The sequence below is a fragment of the Montipora foliosa genome, chromosome 10, assembly GCF_036669935.1.
Source record: "Montipora foliosa isolate CH-2021 chromosome 10, ASM3666993v2, whole genome shotgun sequence".
Classification (NCBI taxonomy): Eukaryota; Metazoa; Cnidaria; class Anthozoa; order Scleractinia; family Acroporidae; genus Montipora; species Montipora foliosa.
In genome coordinates, this window is record NC_090878.1 from 12,808,932 (window position 1) to 12,834,660 (window position 25,729).

The 25,729-nt window shown below is 40.0% G+C and overlaps 1 protein-coding gene across 1 annotated transcript; it reads right to left on the minus strand.

Moving 5' to 3' along the window:
* Positions 1 to 1,874: 1,874 nt before the first annotated feature.
* LOC137973235 (DNA ligase 1-like) lies at positions 1,875 to 25,247 on the minus strand. The gene is made up of 13 exons (XM_068820008.1): positions 25,120 to 25,247; positions 22,765 to 23,514; positions 21,474 to 21,560; positions 17,978 to 18,067; positions 15,159 to 15,290; positions 13,288 to 13,438; positions 12,665 to 12,863; positions 10,491 to 10,653; positions 9,550 to 9,584; positions 8,177 to 8,202; positions 7,323 to 7,390; positions 6,553 to 6,594; positions 1,875 to 4,566 (listed from the first exon to the last, which is right to left on the minus strand). The coding sequence occupies exons 2-13, from the start codon at positions 23,411 to 23,413 to the stop codon at positions 4,520 to 4,522; spliced, it is 1,689 nt and encodes a 562-aa protein (XP_068676109.1). The 5' UTR covers positions 23,414 to 23,514; positions 25,120 to 25,247; the 3' UTR covers positions 1,875 to 4,519.
* Positions 25,248 to 25,729: the final 482 nt, after the last annotated feature.

Below are 25,729 nucleotides of genomic sequence, written 5' to 3' on the forward strand. Positions count from 1 at the left end.
TATCGATTGAGTCATAAGAGGAAATCAGCTACTTGTCGTCTGAGCGAATAGTTGGGCCCGATTGTATAAGTTGAACGAACCGAAAAAAATAGCGAAAAGGTTCTTTTAAGGTTTTAAATGTCGTAGAGTTTCACGTCCCCACCATGAAATAAAGGAACGAGGTTAGCTACGGAAAGGCTGCGTCGGAAATCAGAAATGTTTAATTTAAATTGTAGGTTTCCTTGCCTCTCCTTGCCAGAACAAGAACGTAAAAATGGGTCAAAATAAGCAATTTAAAATTGTGACGACAACGCGAGCATCAAATAATGAATCATTCACTATCTATATTTACAGTGAAACCATTTGTAACAATTGTAGGATTCAACTACCAGAATTGTCCAACGTGAACGAGATGAAACACTCGCGAATCCTGGCGATAACGCGTAGTTACATTTGAACATGGCGTTTTCGTTGACGTGGACGGTTTTTTTACTCCTAACTAATCCGTTCCTTCCATCCTCCTGTACTCACCTAGTTTGCCCCTTGAGTAGACACGACACCTGCATCTACATGTTCCAGCACTCGGCAAAGTCCCTTTTTGACTTATAACTGTTTGAGGCATCACTTCCTTCTCCAGATCCTACGCGATTTGAGCCATTTCTCAATTTCGTGGTTGTGGTATGCCGTTGACAACCACAAAATTGAGAAATGGCTCAAATCGCGTCGGATCTGAAAAATAACCACACAGGAAGGAAGTTAGCCACGTTGGCAATAAGGTTAGGCTTTTTAATTGAGAATTTTTTCATATAATTATCTTCGTAAGCTTTTTATCGGGATTCCCATGCAAATCCTTATATTTTTGTCGGCCATGCTCCCATTGAGTTTGGGGCGCCTGTGGAGTGTAGGACAGCTACAACACCCGGGACTTAATCCCCTACTCTTCTCGAATAGTGTGTGGTTTCTTTATCACTTGAACTGTATGAACATAGAAGATATTTGTGAGACGGGGCCTACGGTTTATAGCCCTTTAATATCCAAGAAGACTAGAGAGTCTAACCATTTGTAGATGAAATTACAAAGGCAGCACTTTCTCTTCAGTTATTTTAAGATCCTGAGTGTTGATCCGGCCGGGGTTCGAACCCGCGACCTTTGAGGTTGGTAAAACCCGTGACGGACAAAACGTGACGACCGTCACGGATGCTTCATGGACATGTCACTTGTCGGTCACGGCCAATTATCAATTACAATTAACAATTATCGAATTTGCCATTGACATCATTCTTTACGCAATTGCAAAAATTGCGTTCATAACTGCGAAGATCACAGCTTCACTTGATTTCATATCCGCAGTTCATATATGATCCATTTCATATATCATTTCATCGTTGATATTATCTCATTAAGAACAACCGGAAAATCAGTTGCTGCTTTACAGGCATAAAACCTGCGACGGTCAACTGCCGTGACGGGCAAAACGTGACGACCGTCACGGATGCGACACCCAGCACCCGCCTGAATGCCTTTGGAGAGATAGCACGCTGCCCGGTGAGGAATTTTTTTCCTCTATTCGTAATTGAATATAAATTTTTAGTGACATGGGCATGACAGTCCGATGCTCAACTAACTGAGACACCGATGTAATGATCAACATTACATCATTAACTGGTTGTTTATCACGTGACATCGCCACCAATGTTGGTGGAAGAAAACCAAAGATGTCTCCTCGGCTACCCTTGTTAGTCCACCAACATCGTTATCCATGTCTCTTGAGACTGTTTACAAACCATGTATCTCTCCTCGCGTTTGAGAGAAGTTTAAAAGCTTCTTGTATCTTGTGCTTTGATGCCATCAATGGGAAATTCGAGTCATGCAATAGCCAGAAATCAACTATACAATTACACGTAACTAGTGAATTTTATTTAAATTGAAGCCAAGCTTCGCGCAGATCGTTTTAGTAAAATATAATTGCATTACTTCGTACATACATCACGTAAATATTTTGATGTGGATATACAAAGACCTACAAAACTAGGTAATATCATGTAATATTTATATTTATCAATATTCTTGAATTAAAAAATACATTTCGATTCGAATCGCACAAAAAATTCCAAAAAAAAACACTATGTGGCTATATTAACCTAGTATTCTTTAGTTATCTATCAATTTGAAAGTCAATAACAGCCAGGAATGAATGTAGTTGATGGAAATCTTAAAATCTTAAAAAGTCGTTGCAACAGCTATTCACTACGAAAAACTATTCAGCCGGCTTTCCCGGCAATAGTCAGTTTCTACATAAGCCAGGAATAAATAGGCCATTTCGAGTTCACGTCTGCCTCCTCTTCAAAGCGAGTCTAAGTGTGAAGAAATTAGTTTTCATTCATATGTAAAGTAGAACAAATTACCATCACAAAAACTTCGCACTTGGACTCGCTTTGAAGAAGCTGACGTGATCTCGGAAATGGCCTAATGCAAAGGGCTTATAAAATAAATGTGCCGACGAACAATCTTCTCTGCTAAAACTTACATAATCTCTTTTTCGAAAGATGCTTATCTTTCCCTTGACAAGTCAATTTTCTCTCGGAAGACATCAATTGAATTTTCATAGATGAAGAAGGTTAGGGGAGGGGGGGAGGGGGGGAGGGGGGGGAAGGGAGAGGAAATATAAACGGGAGGATGGCACGAGCTTTTATAACCATGCCCGCGCGAAGTTGAGAGGGGCACCTGAACGGAAGGCCTACAAATTCCGTTTTCGTCCTTCGATTAGATCACGTGACAACAATACATAACCTGTCAGACGTCCGTGCGCGCGTGTTTCTCCCCTCGCGCGCTAAGAAACTGGGGGCACTTTTTGAGTACCCTGACGCCTAATTCCTAGACTACCCAAAGTCTTAGGGAGACGATGCAACATTATCAATCAGAAGCTCACCACCGCAACCAACCTTCCATCTCTCTCCCAGTCCCTGACTTATCATCATTTTCTAAACGGTTTAAATGTTATAGTATACACGACTTTCAGTTCCAGCCAAGAATTGAAACTCAAATCAAATGGGCTCTTTATGCCACATGCATAAATGAAGCACTTGCATACGCGTGCATATAAGGTAATACAAAATTAGTATGGGTAATCGCCTTCTGAAAACACAAGTGATGCCAATCTTTAATTTTACAAGGAAACAGGCGCTTACTTGTTTATAATATAAAGGCAAATTTTTCTTTTATTTTAGTAGTGTTCAGGTAGTGTCAATGAACTGTAAAACGCACAAATCAGCTGAATGAAATTTTGTTTTGTACAACAACACCAAGTAATGAAACGAGCCCCACGTGAAATTAATGACAAATGCCCTCTGTCTTAGCCAATCAGCATTAAGTAATTTTGCCCTCTATGTTATAAAGCAAGAAAACACCTTGAAGGCATTGCCCTCAAGGGATCTAAAAGGTCTCCACAAAAGCTCATGACTTTGAAGCGTTTAACTCTGTTTCAGAGCTGGGGTTTTTTATTTGGATGTAACGTAATCCACGCATGTTACAGCACGTACAGCTTCGATCTTATTTTTGTCCATATTTGGGCATAAAAGTGATGTCCTAAAATCCCCAGCTTTGTTCCAAGGAAACGAGTCGCAAGTTACACGCTTCAAGGTCACGTGCTTCTTCCACTGAGACACTTTACATGGCAATGCATGGCAATGCGAAAGACCGACCATTTTCACCAAGATGGGGGGGTTGAGCCAATATAAAAATAGTTCTTGTGCAAAAGAGAAGAAGAAAACGCACAAGAAAATATGGAGGGACCACTTTCGAAGTTACTTCAGCCTTGTTTTCAAAGGGAGCATAAATGCAAAAATCAGTCTTTATCCCAATGAATAAAACACTCAATTACCATCGTAAAAAAATCCGCACTTTATCTCGCTTTGAAACCCAGGCTGATATAGATAACCTATCGGGCGTGTTAGTAAAGGAATTTGAAACAAACATTACAAAGAAATTTAACCATGTTATTCCACTATATTCTCCCTCTCTCATGCCATTATGGGTACATTCTGACATAGAAGACAGAAATTCCCTTTCTTTGGACTCAAGTGGCGCGTTTCTCGAAAGTCCCGAAAAGCCATTTGTGAAACTGCCAACCGCTTGTTTTGGAAAGCCGGTCTTTTAACATGTTTTCAAAGCAACAAAAAGAAAAAATGACTTTGAAGTTTGACGACGGAAGTCCTATCCGTTTTTGAGATACAAAGGGTGATTGTGACATCCGAAAATAGCCCGTAAAGTTTCGGGACTTTCGAGAAACGGGCATCAGACAACAACTAGTCATTTTTCGGGTTCCCCAAAACCCTGAAACCAAGAGAACACCAGTTACGAGAAGAACTGCAGATGAAGCTTCTCTTTCAACTATACTTATTATCTGGGTTGTTATTAAAGTTCTCACTACACTGTCGACGGCTTGCTGTCTTATCTTTTAACAAAGGGACTGCTTCCGGTCTACCTCACAGACGAATATTGCGGCATCACGAAAGAAGGAGATAAGGTGAGACAACAGTAACTACTGGTCAGCAGGCAGCTCCTCGTATATATCATCTGGACCGCCATCTGTAATAAAACAGTTGAAAAAAAAGTATTCACCTCAAAAATATAAAAAATGGGAAAAAATCTTTGCGGCAACAAAAACAGATGATTGAATGATAAAGATTCTACAGTATTCGAAAAGCGGTGATTGCATAGCACAGACGTAGAACTAACCTACACCAATTACTAATGCTAGCTTTTAATAGGTGGTTTGCAAGCAATCTCAAGAAACACTGATAAAGAGCTTTTCAATTGTGTCGAAAGTATTATTATTATTTTGGTTTTGCATTACGTCACTCAGTGATACGTTCAAAGTTCTCGCGCCACTTTTTCAACCAATCAGAAATAAAAACAAAATCAATCGTAGCTCGCGCGTGCACATTTTCCCGCGCTTTGCGTCGGCTACGTGTAATTACTTCGAGTTTTTATTCGTTTACTGGATTGACTCCGTCCTTTTTGATTGGCCAAAGTAATTACTTTGGTTTTGGTTTTACGACAGTCGATTGAAACTCGCTCTAACAATGCTACAATGTACAATTGCCGGTAGATGAACAAACGGAGGTAATGAGAGATCTTTTGTTTTCGTCCACCAACATGGCGGCGATGACGTAACGTGAAAACCACCTGAAGAGCGTTTTCACTCTCGTGACCAGGAGCCATATTGGATTACTAAAACAAAAGAAAGTATTTGCATAAAAATAGAGTTCAATTCCCGGAGGATTAGTTTGGTACACTATCATGACCGCCATTCCTTTGTTTTCGTCCACCAACATGGCGGCGTGTGACGTAACGTGCCTGCATATTACAGTTCCCGAATGGAAAACCAAGAATTAGAATCATCTCATACGCTAAACTTAGTACTGCTCAGTAGAGTTCTTTCTAATGGTCATTCAGCAATAGAGTTTTCAGCTTGAACCAACAGGCTTTTTGCAACAAACGATCACATGGTACAAAATCCGCCATGCTGGAGGGCAAGCTCATTATTATTCCCCCACTGGGACATTAAAACAAAGAGACCTGAACCAGTCAAGCTTGACTTGCCTTTGTTTTAATGTCCCAGTGGGGGAATAATAATGAGCTTGCCCTCCAGCATGGCGGATTTTGTGCCACGTCTATTATAGTGAACAGAAGCACATGAAATCGATATCCGGTCACTTCCATTTGAGATGTCAAACTTAAGAATTTTATTTGTCCATAGATTGAAAACCACTTTGCGAAGCATAATACCACAGAAAAGTACTGTTAAGTACATATAGCTTTTATTCAAATGATCACAATTTAGGATTTCATCCGGACACACTCAAAACTTAGAAAAGCATAATAAACAGCACCACAGGAACCCATTGTCATACTTTGGGATTTACTCCACAAACTCAAGAGTTAGGACCACCTTGTACAGCGTATGCGTATAATAACAAGTGCAACGTGCAGGAAACAGGATAGGTTAACACTTAAAGATTTCATCCAAAAATCAAAAGTTGGGAAAAACGTCGATTGCAACTGGAAAAGTACATTATCAATAGCTTTCATGTATTTGGCCACCCTGCGAGCAGAGCCTCCTTTTGTCTTTTTCTTTACTGAGGAGGAGAAAAGTTGGCTCTGCCTGAATCGCGTCAACTCCTTGAAGCCGCCGCAGCCCGGACTTCTGGACTAGTCAATCTTGTTTTCTCTCGTCAAACCGGTTTTCCAGTGCGAGCGTCAATTTAGTGACAAAACCGATGGTTATAATTGAGCCCGCTGTACCATGAAAAACCAAGATGGCGGCGAGATCTGGCATATTAGGCTTGGGTTCGAGACTGTATCCTGGCAACATGCAGCGCATATTCAATAAAGATCTTACTCGATTCATGCAGAGCCTTTCTCGAGAATGCCAAAATCGAGCAAGCAAAAGAAAGGCTCTGCTAGCAGGGTGGTATTTGGCTTACAAGTGTAAAGAAACAAAAGTTCAACACTCGTATTGTATCTTAATACAAAACTTAATTGTAAAGCAGAATAATTCGTAGATCATACCTTGTCCAGCAATGTCATCATACAACTCTGGTACATGACCTTCTGTTTTGGAGAAAAAATGAGCAATTTCATTGGACTTCCGGTTCCTGGTCACATATATACGATGCCTTGCGCGTTAACAATAACTCGAATTAGGCGCCATGTTGTTATGAACTAATTAAAATTTGAAATAATTCCAAAATACAGAACAAACTTAATATCTTTAACAATCAAACATTTCATTCAAACCACACAAACTTCATCAACGATGTAAAATACTCAGTTGCAATCACGTGACTTCACTCAAAAAGTCACGTACACTGTAATATCCCTCTTAAAACTGACGGTCTTGAAACGGAGGATGGAAACACACATGTAGCCAATTGAAATATTTAAGTAGTACTATGTAAGTTGGTAGTGCATGGAATATCACAAGTGCATGGAATCTTGTTGTGCTTTTTGTCATTCAATATGTTAATAATATCTTCACAATGATGTTGGGGGAGTCATGGCAGGTTAGGGATTATCAACCGTGCCCTTCCACCTCTGCGACCCGGGTTCAACCCTCGGCCATGAGGTCGTATGTCGATTTCAATCTGACTCCGAGGGGTTTTTTTTTTCCTAGGAATTACGGTTTTCCTCCCTCATCAAAATTGACTCTCAGTCAACTACATTCCGCTGCGGGAAAATACCCTTTCATTGAAACGAATGAATTAAGTTGGCATTATTATTAGATAAATAAATAAAAGGAAAAAATGCTACAATTTAATCACTACACTGTTGTGAGTTACCTTCTTCTTTTTGACCACCATTTTGATACTGGTCGACATCTTCGTAAAAATCCTCCGTAATTACAGCACTGCAAAATACAAAAGCAACACAAAAACCAGTGAAAGAATATAAAGACCCGATACCAGAGACCAGACCAGATATAAACGATAATTAAATCAATAATGTCATTCAATGACAATCAATCACAAGTGAAACCAAAACCAATCGTGGCTCACGCGTGCACATTTTCCCACGCTTTGTGTCGGCTACGTGTAATTACTTCGATTTTTGATTGGTTTACTGGGTTGTCTCTCCTTTTTGATTGGCTAAAGTAATTACTTTGGTTTTGGTTTTACGACACTCGATTGAAACTCGCTCAAAATCTCATTGAAGCTCTGTTTTCAGACTTCAATAAATGACAGTTAATTTCTTAACCCATGTCCATCTAAGAATGCGAATCATTTGTTCCTTACAAAGACAACTGAAATTCCTTCAGACCCATGAACTCCAGGTTTATAAATTTCAGTCTCGTAAAATTCCCGTAGACCAAAATTTTACTCATCAATGAAGAGACTCTTAATTGGGATGTCAGGGTCCACAAAAAGCTGTGTTTCTTGAATAGGCCATTTCCGAGTTCATGTCTGCCTTCTCTTCAAAGCGAGTCTAAGTGCGAAGTTTTTGTGATGGTAATTAGTTCTACTTTACATATGAATGAAAAATAATTTTCATAACAAAATCTTTGCACTTAGACTCGCTTTGAAGAGGAGGCAGGGTTAGGGTTAGGCCTTCTGGCTTCGGTGGATGCAATAATCACATGAATAACGGTAATGCCAATTTTTTCAGTACTTTAATTTATTACTCATGAAGCACTGACCTGAGACGATTTCCTTGACCGTCAATCTAACAAAGAAGACATACATGTACCATTAGATTTTTACGTAATTTTCTTGAAACAGCTGTAATCAGTTTAAACACAATTAACCTATGTACTAAAACAGCGAATAGCTTTGAAGGCGCGCTCTAATCCGAATATCGGATTTGCGCCCGAAAATATTGTAATCGTTGCAAGATTAAATGAGCTAAAATCATCTTTTTGTGCTATGTTATATCACTGGTTTAATATAATTATAGTGTTTTAGTATAATTATAGTGTCAGTGGCTAGTGGAGGATATTTACTTTGCTTCTTCCACTTTGGTGAATAGCTGTTACGTATCTGTCTCTTAAGGTGGCTCAAACCAGTATCAACACTTGAAAGAAACGTTCTTATTAGAAGGATTGACAATACAACACTTAATCACTTAAGGTGGCCGAACACAAGAACCTTCAACAAGGGATAATTAAAGATCTCTCTGCCAAATTACTATTAAAATAGTGTTAACTTGTGAGCATCGTTACAAGCTTGTTGCATGTAAATTATAAAGAAAATCCAACGACCAGGTTTTCTGCAAATGAACAATACCGATTTTACAGGCCTGTTTATATCTATTCATGTTGCCATGGAAACCGCATATACGTCGGCTCAACTATCAAAAAAACCGAAGTTTCTGCAAAGTTTACAAAAAATCTGTGGCGCTGATTCAGAGTCACATTAAATAATTGAAAATTTAAGATAGCTCTGAATCCGCTCCACAGAATTTTGTTAAACTTTGATCACTTTTGTGCAGGAAAAATTGGGTCAACGAGTTAGTTTTTCAGATATGAGCAACTAAAGCCAAAATAATGGGTTTTTCTGAAAGGCTATCCTGTTACCATGGTAACTTGTTGCATCACACAAATGACTGCAAGTAGTTGTTTAGCAATAATTGATGTTTCACATGGTACCACAATATTTCTGTTACGTGATGAAGTGTCGAAGTTTCAATTCCTTGTAAAAACAAGGTCTCTTGAAAGTGTTGAAACGGGTTTGTGTCACCTTAAGTCTTTCTTATGCTTGAGCGAGACAATCAAAATTTACTTGCCACAACTTAATTACTTGACAAAGGACAGGCCGTTTGAATACATAACATTAGCTGCAGATGTCATTGTAAATGAAAGCCTTAAATCAGACTGGGCTGAAGTTCATGTTCTTTGGCTACACAGCGGCAGAGAACTAATTGATTTATATTGGAATTGCTGACTTTGTCAATATGAATGTTTCACTTGCACATGGGATTCTTTAGGACAACAAAGCAGTGAATTACAAATTAACGAGTTATCATTAGAGGAAATATCAATAAATTATTATATATAATACCATGAAAACTTACTTTCAGTTGAACAAAGTCTGTTGGCACATAACCCACTAAAAGAAATTGAAAACGAAGATTGTAGAGGAACCAGAACACGAAAAATTGAAAACTGGTCTTTCAATCAATGAAGTACTTTTGTCTCTCAAATTAACAAAATCAGTCGCATTCAGCTACTCTGATGAACAACCCCTCATAAACGTAACCAAAAATCACTAGTGAAACATCAGGGGGAAAAATATCATCCGTACACCAAAACAATACATTTCCAATTTTCACATGGAAAGGTATGCGGCACTTTCGATGTTATTACAGTGCAACGCGCCTTACCGTGGCCACCCAACAAACTATCACATTTGACAACTAAGTGTAAATACGTCAACTCAACAACCCATGCAACGGCGTTCAACTTACAACTGTGCCAACTTTGCAAGGAGGCGTGACTGTCAATCAAATTCACACACCCTGATTGGCGGACAATTCGTAAAAAAACTTTGTTACGTGTCCACGGACAATGGACCAATACAGACAACCAATCAACGATGGACCCTAACCCAAAAAACAACAGAGCTGCGCCCTAGAGGGGTTCAAGGAAATTAGAGGTTGTAAAGAGCAGCCAAAGCCTCTCAATTCTTGTCTCTGTGGGGCATTTAAGAACCATGCTTGATAATTTATTTCAATAAGTGGCACACACCCTTGGGTGTGACATGATCTATATGATGACAGTTAACATAACCTGGCATCTATTTAATGTAGGAGTCCCCTATGAGTACCCGAAACCATCTTTCAAGAGGTGGTGAGATCTGTTTTTAGCACTTAAAATTAGCCAACACTCAACTGTTCTTACATCTTATCCATATGCATACTATATAATTGTATGCCTTTATTATTGAGAGCCCTAACGACTTTCAAAAGATTTAATATAGTTCACCAATTTTTAAACCAATTCAGAATAAACTTACAGTGGCCATCTTCGTTTTTAACAAGCCATTTTCCAGGAGGGCATCCTTGTTCGCACAGAATAGTCAGTGCCTCTCCTTGCCTTGCAGGTAGTTCAAATTTTCCTTCTCCAACAAAATTAACTTTAGCTTCCGCAACTCCATTGCCTTCTATACCTGGTTTTAACTGCATTCATGAAAAAAAAAATCACTGTTATCAACATGTTAGCTTATAGTTAATTGTTACTTATCCTTGCAATGTGATTTTTAGTTTATCCCACAGTACACGAGTATTTGGGAATTTAACATCTACAACGGCGACCGTCGACGAAAACGTCACCTCAAAATATAACTCTCCTTTATCATAAGCCTTTCGCGATTATTCAGCGATTATACAGCACGGATTTTAGCAAGTATGTTTGCGGTCCTCTGCATAACGACGACGTGAAATCACCAAATTTGAAGTTTTGACGACAACGTGAGCATGCAACAGAGAATCCTTCATTCTCTACTTTAACTCTGAAAACGCTCGTACCAATTTATTTTTAGGATACTTCGCCCACATTGTACGAGGCACATTATAGGCACATTGTACGACGTGAACGAGATGGAATAATCACGAAAGACTTTTACTAGAGCAGAGTCGCCGTCGTAGATCTTAATAAGGTCCCTATTATCCCTCATCCTGGTTGGACTGGTCGCGCAAAAGCTGTAATGTTGGAGTATTGTTATCTGTACCCGTGTCTCTATTTGGTTAGAAGGGGGTGCGAAAAGAGTGGCTAGAACTGGACGTGGGGTGGGTGGAGGCAACGGGTCAGCTGTGTTCAGGTGTGGAGGCAACTCAGGAGTGGAAGGAGCAGATGGCATCTGTGAGGATGGTGATGGGAGCAAAGCGTCACCTTCGTCCTTGTCATTGAGGCAGAGGGGGGGGGGGGGGTATCTAATTAGGCACTTTGTAGCACTCAGATTTCTTGACACGATAGGCAGTACTCTGTAACTGTGAACGAACAAACTTTCACACATGGCACCATGCACCATCAATAGACAACACTAAGTAGCGATCTCTGGAACGAGATTTGTTGCAGTCACAACAGAGGTACACCTTGGTGACCAATGGAGAGTGAAGGGCTGTTGGCCACTTTTGCTAGGGAAGGGGGGGGGGGGGTGGCTTTGACATGGCACTGCTGGGATGGTTGGCTAGACGCTGATTGTGTTGTTTAGAGATCAGATTATGGTCAGTTAACGGAATCTGGTTGTTTGAGAACTGATCATGCTGGGTACACCTTTTGTGAGCTCACAATCCACGAGCATGAACTGAACTGTTGCAACGGATAGTACAACAGGGGACATTGGACCACCACCAGGATCTTGTCGAAGGAGTTTAAGTTCAAGCTCTTGGACGGCTTTTTCTGCAATAGGATTTTTGTTTTGATTCTTGATTCTGCCGATTTTGACGGCAATTCTGTGGTCTTGAAAGACTGAGTTGTTGTCAAGGGCCACGAAACAAGGAAGAGGGTCTGAATTGCACCAAGAGGGCCGTGGAATAGTTGCATTTCAATACACAGGCTGTTCAATGCATCACAAGTGTCATGTTTCACTGATTCTACTGTTTCCAGGCTCTATCTCGCATGAAATCAAGTCATGAGGGAAGGTAAGGCCTACGAACCAACCTTTGAAAATGGAATATTTTAATGGTACCTAGGTGCAATTTCATCTGGTTGGTCAATATACTTGGAAAATTGCTTAAACCATTATGCAACAGTCACCCCAACTGAAATTTTCCAACAAATGGTAATCACCCTTAATGTTGCTGCTCTAAAGTTGGGGAGTCAGGGTGGTTTAGTGGTGATCAAACGTGCCTCCCACCTCTGTGACCCGGGTTCAATTCTGGCTCGGGTCATATGTGGGCTGAGTTTCAGTCAATCTCAATCTGACTCCGAGGGTTTTTCTTCGGGTACTCCGGTTTTCCTCGCTCCTCAAAATCGGCTCCTGGCTTATTTCATCAGGCTGTGGTGCTGTGCTCCGTGGTCATACATGGGTCGTGTTCAGGGGCCGAGCGCCTAACCGGCAGCACAGCTCCTTCGGTCCGACCTCGTTGAGCTGCGCCCGTAGTAATTCGGTCTCCGACTGTGAGAAAGGGCGATTAGCAGGTCAGATATTACTAAAAAAACCTTCATAATCTCAATGTTTTTCATCACCTTATGTTTCTTTCGAAGCTCTCTGTCATCCCTTTCCCTTTTTCTTTTCTCTTCTTCTTTCCTTTTCTTTTCTTCTCTTTCCTCCTTTTCTCTTTTTTTCTCTTCTTCTTTCTTCTTTTTCTGTTCTTCCCGTTCTCTTTTTTTCTGCAGCTCCTGTTCCTTTTTTATATCTTTCTTTCCCTTTTCTTTGACAAGTGAACTTCAGGAAAAAAAAACAAAACAAACAAATTTTCAGCACTCTTACACAAGTTTCAAGAAACTATAATTCCCCGGTAATTACTTGTTCAAGAGAACGCGCAAAATATGAGACGGTAATACACTCTAGTGTCACGGTTTGACCGGTTTACAACAGAGCAAATACGGGCGGAACGGGACTTTTTCAGTGAAAGAAATTGTTTTCAACGCTAGCTTCTAGATACTTTCTTATTCCCTGATGGCTAATATCTCCATTTTCTCACTCAGACTACAAATTAGGGCCAAAATGCTCACATCTGCAGATATACCCAGTAACTAAGATCGATCTACAAGTTGATCTTAGACTAATTTTTGAAGGAAGCATGGCACCTTCTGTAAGCAAGTTTGTAAACAATGAAATCAAGAGAAACTCCTCTATTATATGTTACCTTGGTGGTGTCACTGAGGGGGAGAATTTGTTTTCAATTGGTGAGTCGAAACCATCCTCGCAATTAGTGTACTCTTCCTGTATTTCATCCTTGGATCCTACTGCTTCATAAATTTCTTCCCCAAATTTCTTGCCATCCCCAACACTAAAATCTACAAAATTGAGAATTGATATGGAATGAATACAACTACAAAAACGTAACCCAATGGCTCCTTTTTCTATTGCAATAGGCCACTTGCACTAAGAGGTCACGTGACCAATGCTTCCCTTAAACAGTGAGTTGTAATCTTGCTGTTGCCAAAAATTGACAGAACACATAAAAATTATCTTACACGCGAAATTTGAGAGGAAACGCATTTAAGGGAGATATTTTATGGTACTTTGATTTTTCAACAAAGTAGCATGATTTGTCTTGGCCGCCATGTTGGAGGGCATACTCTTGCCCTCCAACATGGCGGCCAAAACTACTTTTTGCTTACATCTTGTTAAATGTTTGATAGTTGAGTTCAGATGTGCCATAAACGTTACCACATCATTTTTTCAATATTTTCCTTGAAGTTCAAGTGCAAAATTTGTGTCAGAAAGAGGTAATTCATAATTTAAAACAATCAAGTTTTGGTCATGTGACCAGCTACGGACTTTCTCATTTTAAGCAAATGGTGCGGGTTTGAAAAACCAAATCACTATTATTTTGTTTAAGAGATGACCCACTAATAGTGTTTCGAAGGCAAAATCATGTAACTTTCATTTTCATAAAAGCGATGTCACATGACCTCTTAGTGCAAGTGGCCTATTCTGCTGTTAATACCGTACAGTCATGTTTTGGGGTGGGGACCACTCGCACCCTGTTACACACAACCTGTCGCTAGCAATACTGACTGACAGCAAACTGTTAGTGGAAAACTGAGTGAAATTTGGAGCACACATGCTGGGATTTTAAGGCAGAGCCCAGAGAAGCAGCCTGTGAGCAAATTATATCAACTGAACCAAGGCTGAGGGCCTAGCGATTTCTAGCTGCTGGCTAAACTAACTTTTGATGGTGCTTAATATTCCAGGGTGGAAGAGAAAAGAGGCATCTATTAGCATGTAATTTTTAGTGACAATTCTTGGTTTCCACGTAATTGCATAATACCCTAATAATGGAAATGAGCACACATAAGGACAGAGACAAACTCTTCACCAGTACAGGAATAGGCAGGTACAAAAGTTGAACTGGATCAACTCTGATCGTTCATCTTGGATCGACCTAAAAAAGTGATAAAGCCTTGAGGAATCACCCTAGCCCTAATCTTTAAGCTAACCTTGGTGAAATCAGCGCAAGCGTTGGATACTTTTGGCTAACAAAACTGTTTTTCAGATGATCTGATGTGAGCGATCCGAGTTGACCTGGTCCAACCTTTGTACCTGCCTGTATAAAAATTGAACCCAAAACCTCCAGATGAAATCACCAATGGTCTTTTTTGCTTAACCTATTGCCCCCTGTGAGTGAGACTTAAAGATTTTACTCTGTCTAATGCCAAATGCTTTTATTGGTCAATGAGGGCCACATCAGGGATGAATACATGTAGGTTAATAATATACTCAGCTCTGGCTTGATGGACCAATTTAGTGACCAGCAGCCCGTTTCTTGAAAGTCCTGAAACTTTTCAAGTGCCACAGTTCCAACAGTACATTTAAAAATGAAGAGCATCAAACTTCACAATTCATTTTGTATTTTGTTTCCTTTAGTAACAAGTTCAAAGACCAGTTTATCAAACCAAGCCCATCGCAGTTTCACAATTGGCTTTTTGGGCGTGAAACGTTCTTGGAACTCTCGAGAAATGGGCCCCAGGTCATACTTTATATTCTGGGTACCTGAAGAAATAAACTCACCATTTATCTTAGCTTGTTCAGCTACTGTGTCTAGATCATCATAGCTCTCTTCTGGTCCATCAAAGTTCTTATTCATCTCCTTTACTTTCTCTGCTATCTCGTCCACATCATCATAGTTTTCCTCAAAGATCCCTAAGAGGTTTAAACAGTTATTTTGTTGTCTCTCAAAGCAAAAGGACTAACAACAATTCTCATGCCTATGGTTGCTACGTCCTGCCACTGTGAACAAGTCTTTAGACGTCATTCTGTGGCTTCTTTCCAAAGACCATTAAAATAATATTATTTTCATGAAAAGATTTCGTGAAAACATTCATGGGGCAAAAAAAAACTTTGCTAGGATAAGCAGAAATTTGTGCTTAAAACAAGGGATAAGTTCAAGTATTAATTAAAAAGTAAAGTAAAGTAACCATATTTAACATCAATAACTCGTAACAGTAAATAAATTCAACTGACAAACCTTAGGTCGACGGTGTGCTCATTTTACTCCCCCCTCTCCATCAGTGCTCCGTTTTACGGGTATTTAAAGCTACTTAGCTACACAGAAAAGAAAGAAGTCGAAACAAGGATGCGAGATCCGGGAATCGAACTCAGGACCTCTTGCACCAAGGCCGTGCACTAACCGACTGTGCCATCCTTGCTTCTTGGTTAACCCTTTCAATCCTGTAAGGGCCACTGGGCCTTATAGATTTTACTCTGTCTAACGCCACACAATTTTACTCGTCAATGGGGAACCCCACAGGAGTGAAAGGGTTAATAAAACTTCACCAACTGCAGGCCAAGAGGACATATTAATAACTAAATAGAAATCTTTTCCAAACAAACATTACAGGTCAACAGTGAGGCTTGGTTCAAAAGTGCAAACTTTCTGGACATTGAAGGCCATTTTATTTCTTGTTCAATTCTACCAAACTTGAAAGAAACTTGCAGACCTACATGTACTGTCATTCCTCCAAGCATGAAAATAATTCATCATCACTTAGGGCCAAGTCACACTAGAGGACAAAACTATTTACTTATGTCAAAAATCTGTCATCACAATGCAAAACCAAGTGCGACCGGTTTGTCCACCGAAGGACAAAATTTGGTCGCAGACGGACAAACTTCAAAGATGCCGTCGACTACCTCTGGAGCAGGCCAAACTGAAACAAATCTTGGAAAACAATAGCGAGGGTGTCTTGATTCAGAAATGATTTGACAGGTGATATGTAGCAGAGTCTCTATGCTATAGACTTCGTGGTAAAATTGATAACGTTCTCATTTGGCAACAAAATGAATCCAGGCGCGGGCGACCAATATTTTCCGTATTAAATGGGGCAACAATTTCCTCAATATCCACCAGGATGGATCTATCCGATGCCTATCCCTTACATATTCAACAATCGAGGAACTCCCAGCCCATCTCCTTCTACCACGAGTTCTGACTGGTTGCAAGAATCCTTTCAGTTCAGCGAAGACGGCTCAATGCCGGGATCATCCCAAACTTCTTTGCGCCGTACATCTTTGTCAGCCGAGAACATTTTGAGATCCCTCGTGTTGCGGTTTGTGGATGGAAACAGCGAGTAAAGGCAGTTTCGCAGGAAACTGCGCGATGCTCACAGCATGGTGTGATGTTTTGTTCACATATTTTGTTCTCAAGTGCGACTGTAGCTTTCCAGACAATTTTTTTGTCACTGGCCGATTTCAAGTCAGATTTGTCCTGAACAAATCCAAAATTGCCCTCTAGTGCGACTTGGCCCTTAGACTAGTCAAGTATTATTTAAGACAGTAATACTAACAACACCATGATTGCAAAATTGTCACAAAACAGTGATGCAAAAGTGTGGACAGATTTTGAAACTGTGCAAAAACAGAAAGAAAATCGTCTTTATTGCACCAGATTTTTTTCACTTTGAACATTCATCTGTTGGGGAATATATTAGGAAGGGGATGGGAAATGTACAACATTGCTCGGCAACTTGGTGTCACTGTCCTGTGGCAATGCCACATGTTGCCTATTATCTGGCCGTTTTTCTGGATTTGATGTAGGGGTTCAGGGCTGGCATCCCGGGGAACTTGAGTCAATAAGCCATTTCCGAGTTCATGTCTGCCTCCTCTTCAAAGCGAGTCTAAGTGCGAAGTTTTTGTGATGGTAATTAGTTCTACTTTACATATGAATGAAAACTAATTTTCATAAGAAAAACTTCGCACTTAGACTCGCTTTGAAGAGGAGGCAGACGTGAACTCGGAAATGGCCTATTTAGCTGGGTATGTGCTGCTGGCCTCTCAGAATCCCTAACCCCTTATAGTCTATTTTATGGCCAATTATAGACCCCATCTTAGTCACTTTTGGGTAAATGTAATTTTAGCGACCCCAACTTTCAGATTCACTTTCAGCCCATTAATAGGAAGTATCCCCCCGGGGCTGGCATAATGGTGAGAGCACTTGCCTCCCACCAATGTGGCCCGGATTCGATTCCCAAACTTGGTGTCATATGTGGGTTGAGTTTGTTGGTTCTCTACTCTGCTCTGAGGGGTTTTTCTCTGGGTACTCTGGATTTCCCATCTTCTCAAAAACAAAAATTTGATTTGATTTATGTAACTTTTTTTTTTAATTTCAGTTTACAGTGTCCCTAATTAGTGCTCCAGAGCTAGAAGACTAGACACTTAAATAAAGTTGTTTTCCTTTCCTTTTTCCAATTTTGGATTTAAAAGTTGAAATCCATACCTTTGTTTCCACGCCTACTGTAACCCTGGACTACAAAACAACTCAATCAAGATATAACCAGAGGATACTGACACAATTAAATTACCAGTAACTTACTCTGGCATTGGCTGCTTACCTTCTTCACCATTTGCTTTGCCGAGAACCTCATCTTTTATCTCATCTAGATCATCATAATCTTCCTGTTCTTGGATAACCTCTGGAATAGCTGGAAACATAAAATACAGACCAAGTTAATTTCTCTCAATACCAGTTTCAAACATTTTTTTTGGGACTGGCACCTTGCATAGGTCCTTAATAATTTTACTCTTTTTACCAAACAAGAATCAGAGAACAAAATGGAACACCTTATTAGAAATTATTGCAGGGGTATAACATATTGATCACTGCGTGTTATTAAAAAATCTAGCTACAGCTAAAAAAATAAGTGGTCAAAATTCAGTGGTATTTTGTCAGTGGAGAATTCTTGAGGATGCTAGTTGGTTGGACAAGGTGAGGGACAAGATGGGTAATGCAGAGAAGAGAGAGGAAGTGAAGATTGGTGTAGAGGATGCAGAAGATGGCAAATTGGAAGACTCTGGGTCCAGATGGTGTAAGTAGGTTTTGGTTTAAGCAGTTTAAGTCATTACATGGTTTGATTTTGAGTTTGCAGGGTAGTTTTGATGGTGTGGTAGATGGTAAAGGGGAGGACAGTGTTGATACAGTTAGATTGTGCCAACCAAGGGAATCGCCGCTAGCAACTAAGGACCAATAATTCCATGTTTGAAATTGATGTGGAAGCTGTTCACTGGGATCTTGGTGGAGAAGCTGTACGGACATTTGTAGAGTAATAGCTTGTTTCTGGCTGAGCAGAAGGGGTGTAGGATGAGATTGCGGAGTTCGAAGGATCAATTGTTGATAGATAAGGAAAGGCGTTTGGCAATGGGATGGATAGCTTATCAGAAGGCCTATGGTATGGTGCAGCATTCACGGCTTGTTGAAACGTTGGAAACCGTGAAGGTAGCTAACAAAGTAAAGAGTTTGTTGTGCGGTAGTATGAGTGATCGGAAAAATGTGTTGACTTTAAATAGTGAAATGTTGGGTGAACTGGAAATCAAAAGTGGAATATTCCAGGGGGACTCCTTGTCTCCTTGTTCTGTGCTGGTGTTAAAGCAGGGGGTGAAGGTTCGTTGTGAAGGAACTGTGTTGCCGCATGGTCATGTGATGAGTGACATTGACGAGAATGGGTATACATGTAAATAAGTACTTGGGTGTGTTGGAGGGAGCAGATATTATGCAAAAGGAGATGAACAAGAACGTCAAGCATGAGTATTTGAGGAGGTTGAAACTGATGGTGAAGTCAAAGTTGTAAAGTGGGAATTTGATTGGGGTGATAAATACATGAGCCGTAGGTGTGGTAAGGTATAGTGCAGGGAATTTGGATTGGAGTGATCGGGAACTGAGGGTGATGGAGGTAAAAGCGAGGAAGAGGATGATAATGTTTGGGGAATTCCACAAGAAGGCGAGTTTCAAGAGGTTGTGTCTGAAGAGTAAGGATGGTGGGAGGGGATTGATCCATGTGTATCATTGTGCAGTCTGTTTGGATATGTCAAGGCTAGTAGATGGGTGGATGTTGAAGGTTGTTGGAGACAATGGAGGAGGGAGAAATATGAAGGAGTACAAAAAGCAGGTGGAGAAGCAAGGAAGGAGACGCTTCAGGCAAAGAGGTTGCATGGAAAGTTAATGAGTGATGTCAGTGAAGTGGGCGATGAGAGGTTGTGGCAGGGGCTTTATAGAGCTGGGTATTTGAAAAGGGCACGAGGAGATACATGACATGTTTTTGCCACTCAGGAGCAGGCTTTGCGAAAAAAGTTTTTTCGGTTTCAATTGAGAAGGAAGAAGTAAATCCAAAGTGTAGTGTGTGGCAAGCTAAGGGGTTGGAGTAGGTTGGGCATGTGTCAAGTGCTTTGGAACAGAGGGAGTATTGGAGGAGGTATGATTGGATGGGTCTGAGGGTGAAGTCGGAGCTTTGTTGGAATAAAGGTGTGAAGTGTGCTGATGTGTGGCATAAGGAGGTTTCAGATGAGATGAGGATAAGAATGTGGAGAGCTGGTGGGATAGGAGCATCAAGGCAACACCAAAGATGAAACATAATCATCCATTTTTGGGGGTTTTTACTTTTATTTTAGTTTGGTTTTCTATATTTTGGGGGCATTTTTAATACAATATTATTCCACGCACACTTGTTGGATATCAGGGTTGTATATAAGAGCCGGCAGCAGGCGAAGTTCGCCGGCTTCTCTGTCAGGTTTCGCCAGTTACTTTCATTGTTTTCAAGAAGAGTCAAGACATGTAGAGGAGATGGCGTTTATGAGGTCTAAACTACTTGGGCTCAATAAAAATAAAAATTTGCAGTGCCTATCTTTTCTGAAAACACATAAAAGACTTCTGACTCAAGGGCAGTTTAAAAACGTTATGCTTGAGACTTTCGTTTTGAACAAATCTTGCTGCGGTGGCGGGAAAGTAGGAACAATATGATTTGCTGTCCGCCATATTGGATTACGATATCTTTAAACAGCCACCGATTGTATCTTACAGGAAGGAAAAAGAAAACAAAGAAGCATTTTCAAAAGGTTTGTTCTCAAACCAGAAGGAAATTTACATATGATGTTCTGCTAGCAACACGCTCAGCCTGCGCTCACGCATCTCTTACCGCAACTCAACTGAGGAAACAAAACTAGCCCCTGATCATTCACTAACCGCTCCTTCGTTTTCACTTCGAACCTTTCAGTTGATCATTTATAGCGAACGTAGAAGCTGATGACTCGTAGACTTTATATAAACACTTGAACGTAACGCTCCTCGGAGTTAAATCCTACTTGCCCGCGTAAGTGCTCATCCTCTCGAGGGCATCTCTACGCTTCAACATGACAACGGATCCTTATCCAACGTCACTCTTGATCAACTCTCACTGCTTTACGGAACTCCTAAACTCTTCGGAAAAAAACTACATCACTCTTAAACCGCTCGAGTGATTTTCAATTTTCGAAATTACTACAAACAAGTTCCGCAAGCATATTTTCCCGCTAATTACACAATGGAACGAATGTGTGTCATCTTCACACCTCAACAGGATCGAAACATCCTTTACACCATTGGCCAATTAGTATCCTCCAATCAGCTTCTTTATTTAACAACCAATCAGAAGCCTTTGCTGGTCTAGTCCTTCAAGTATGTGCCATGTTTACAAGTTGTCAAGTGGCAATATTTGCCAGGCTCGTTAGCTCCAGCAAAATCACCAAAAAGATACAAAAAAGATCACTCCACTTTTTGTTTATAGGGTTGTATTATTGAAATGTCGCTTCATCGTATGGGTCCTCCGGACCCACAACCGTCTACTTTGCAAAAAAACCCCGGCTACTTAAAACCTTAAAGAAAACCCTGGGATATGAGATGATTATAGTCAACTCAGCGCTACACGCCTTCAGGCTATCCATCATTTCATATCCAGCTAGTGCGAGTGGAATAATAATATTATTGTTAATTATTTGTTATCATCGAATTTTTGACAGTTTAATTGCGATTGCAGTCAGTGATGATAATTATTATTAACAATTCCATTACTGTGAGTTCACCTTTAACTTTTTCAAGAACCTCATCTTTTATCTCATCCAGATCATCATAGTCTTCTTGCTCAAAGTTTGAGTTATCCTCTGGAACAACTGAAGATAATTATACAAATATGTTACCACTAGCAAAAATTCACTTTTTCTTTCAATGGCCTAATCAGATGAAGTCCTGAAGGCTGCATTTTCCAAGCTCAATCTCCCCCCAGGTTTATGATACAAGTCACTGACTGTCTAGGTCAAAGATCACATCACATATACATTGTAGCAGGGGTGATAGTCCAGTGATAGATTGTGGTGAAATATGCTGGCTTGGCCATGTCTTCTGGATGGACCAGTAGTATGTGATGTGCACAGTCCGGCGCGCCTTCAAAATGATTAGGGGAGAAAAAAGCTAACCTGGATGTGACCAGATTTGTGCATAGATCACTTCTCTCTTATGTCTACAACTCGCACGTCAAATATACATTCATTTCATTCATAGAACAAAACATACCAGAGAGTGAGTACCAGTAAGTTTTGTTCTGTGAACGAAATGAATGTACATTTGAAGTGCAGGTTGTAAACTGCAAACAAAACAGGGAAGTGATCCTCGAACTTATCTCAACAATTTAAGCAATTGTCTCTTATAGAAACCTGAAAATGAGAACCAATTATTTTCTGCTTCCAACTGAGTGGCTTCATACAATGTAGCTCAGTTGGAAGAGCATGGTACCAGCATTAATTAATCAGGAGAGTAATATTATTTTGAAATTGCAAGCACAATTATTACCCCTGAATGGTATGACACAAAGTTCTATTACTAAATTACTTTAATGATACCAAAAACAAAATGCAAGGGTAAAAAGTCTTTGAACATACCTTTTTGTGTAAAAAAGTAAAAATAATATAATATTATATTCAATCTGTTTTGCAAACAGCAAGAAAGACCCCATCCAAGTGCACGTGATTGACAAGCAAATGGCGTAGGTGTCCAATTACCTTAAAGGTAATCAATTTGGAGTTGTTCAAATTGGATACAGGTCTGTAATTGGACACCCATGTGATCGCACACCAATTATGGGACAAATAGGCGTGCACAGAACCATGCAATCACATTCAAGTATTTTGTAATAGTTACGATTAACTGAAGAGTAAGGTCTGCTAAATTGGCCATTATCACAGCATGTGTATTACATATTATCTAAGGGAGACAACAAAAAATGCTCTTGGTCCGTGGTGCAAGGAAATGTTCAAAATGCAAATCACCTAAAAGCAACTATAAATGTTGGCGTCAGAGAACAAAAACATTTTTTCATACCAATGCTGTTCGCAAAACTTCTATTCAGTATACTGTTCCGTGGCCGAGCAATCACAATATCTGCTCTGGTGTACTTTTCCAGCCTCATTCTTAGGTTTCCTTGTTTTGGAGGTTTGGAAGGTGGCTTCCCAAGGCTCTCAAGTGTTGGCAAAATACAAAGTCTTGGCTCTCCATGAGCATCACCATTCACCAAATTCTTATTTTCATCAGTTGAATTCTCTTTTTTCTCCTTTGCACTTTCATCAGACGAACTTGAAAGACTTCTCTGCTTATTTTTGATACCAGGTCGTGGGAGGGGTTTGGGTTTCAACTTTGGCTTATCTTCTTTAATCTCTTCTTCTTCTAGTGGCATATGTTCTTCACACTGTTTTCTTCTTTTCTCGATGGCTTTAAAAAGCTCATTTTCAGGCTCATCTGTCCTTTTGCTGGTGTGCTTGTTATCAACATCTTCTGCGATTAAGCTTTCCCGAAAACCAGTTTTCTTTAGTTGAAAGCCAGGTATAAGCTGGGCAATGTCTGACATACCATTCTTTTCCTCTGACAGACTTCTTTGGAGAGATCCTGAACGCACCTTACTTGGTGCTTTTGGTGGAGGTGCACGCTGCAATGAACGAATCTTTTCTTGCAATTCATTAGTTGAGAATGACATTTCCACTTGATATCAAATTTGCAATTCAAGTCTCTGTTGATTGAATTCGTGCGCAATGAATATATTCTATAGAAACTCTATCAAACCTCTAGGAGCTTCACCTATGGGGAAGTTAAAAAGGAAAAAAATGGTTAAGTTACTTTCCTAATTGTTGCCGGTTCAGTCAGCTTTGAAACTGAGTACTGATGAGAGCCCTTTGCAAACAATGTCCCTGGAGATCAGTTTATAGGTATTTAAAGTACGTATACACCTAACTTCAAAGTATTTTCATTTGCAAAAGTGAAATGTAGCAAAACGTCATCATACGTTTTACATTTACTTCTCTAGATTTTACTTTTAATACAAGTATGGTAGGCCTAATTAATTAGGTACGAGAGATTACCAAGTTGGCATTCATTAGTCCCATGGCTGAGCCAGTGAGAAGAATGGTCTATTCCTTCAATGACGTCGAGAACTACATTTAATTTACATTGCCAAAGTTCTTTCAAAACTATAATGCAAAGTAGTTTATGATGTCATGGCTGGAATAGGCCCTTGCCTCTCACTGCCTCGACCATGGAACAAACGATTGCCAGCATTTGAAACTCTTGCATACCTTATAGGCGATATTAAAAACTAAAATCTAGAGAAGCAAAGATAAAGATATGTTTGATATTTGACTTCTGCTAAAGTAAAAAATTTTGAGGTAAAGGTGCACTTTAAAGATAAAACTTCACAAATCAGTGGAAAGTGAAACCAGATTTTGAAGTAATTGTAGCTCCAATATTTTCAGGCAGCCCTGAAAAGGGGGAAGGAAGGGGGAAGAGGTTGGTTGTTGAGGAGAAGGGGGGAGGGCTTGAGTTCCACTTCTCAATAAAATCTCCCTTAAAGCGAGTTCTTTTTCCAAAAATCTCCAAAAAGTGGAATAAAATATCCCCAAACGAAAAACATTCCTGCCTCCTGTACCCTCTGTATGGGCTATTCACAACCACTCATCTCTCAAAAAATAAAAATATTTCACATATTTTCGGAGCATCTAATCCGGGATCGCTGCATAGACACCATACATGCTTCAAGAAAGTGAAATAAATGATCGACACAATTACAGAAAAACATCACGAGTACTTTCGATGGAAATGTTGGCTATCTGGGTCATTTCGAGCGTCCAAGTCTTAACGCTTCCGGGGTAGATCTCATTACAATACAAGAAACGAGAGTTAAATCCAAAATGGCCAAACGTAGCATAATACTGAGCTTCAATTTGCACAAATAAACTCGTATATTGTAAGGAAATATTACTTTCAGTCGACCTGTCACGCGAATAAAAGTTCCACAAAATTAATGGACGTCTCACGACATCAAATAAGTTTATAGTTGTTTTCCCAGTTCATAAATTCTAATTACGTTTACTAATAAATTTTGAGGTACGTGTAAATTAGAGGACCGAGAAATACAAACAACATATATACAGCTACCTGTTATCTTAAATAGGCCGTGAGCAAATTTATATTGCTTCTAGATTTGCACGTTTTTCATCTTATTTGTTCATCGATATTGAAATATTTACGATTTTGCAGGTCTTTGCGAAAGAACAAAGATTAAAAGCTTGAGAGCTGAAACACGCTACACGTACAGTTCGAGAGATGAGAGATCGTCCGACTCAAACTCCCATAATTTTACAGATAACCTAAGTGTTTAAAACAAGTACCAAAACTTCATAAGCATACCTAGGATTTAAAGAAGAGTTGATTGTAGGAAGAGCAAAGCCATTGGAGCTGTGTTCGAAGCGGACATTCCAGAAACCCAAGCACCGGAGAGGAAATTATGACACAGAATATGCCACAGACACTTCCGCCAAACCATATCTATACAACAACAACTGTGATTGGTGCGCTTTTGGCGATAAAATAGTTATTTTGATTGGATATTGCTCTTCCTCTTCCTCGACTTCTTGAAGGGAAGGGACGGTATGCTGAAGCGATCTTGAAACCATGTGGGAGCTTTCTGTGCTCCAGAGAATCCTTTCCTGTCAATGACTCTTCGCATTATTTTTCTGACTGAAAAAGAGTGAAGAGACCGACTACCTCTTTTAATAGACCCTTCCAAAGTTAATGACGCCGTCTTGGCTGGGAGGAGGGGGGGGGGGGGGGGAGGAGGGCAAACACAGCTAAAATTGCAGTGACAGTAAGATAAGATAAGATAAGATAACTTTATTTATACACGGTGTTTCCATCAGGACCTTCCTTAATGGCTTTATTTTCTGTTGAATGAATGTCAATAAAACTATTTAAACTAGTGGCAAAAGTTGGAAATCCGTCTCTTTTTAGGGGCGCTACA

Coding starts and splice junctions, on each gene's coding strand:
- LOC137973235 (XM_068820008.1), bottom strand. CDS start 23,413: ATGTCATTCTCAACTAATGAATTGCAAGAAAAGATTCGTTCATTGCAG. Junction 18,068..21,473: donor GGTTCTTGAAAAAGTTAAAG/GTGAACTCACAG, acceptor TTATGTTTCCAG/CTATTCCAGAGGTTATCCAA. Junction 6,595..7,322: donor TGGTGGTCAAAAAGAAGAAG/GTAACTCACAAC, acceptor TCTCCAAAACAG/AAGGTCATGTACCAGAGTTG.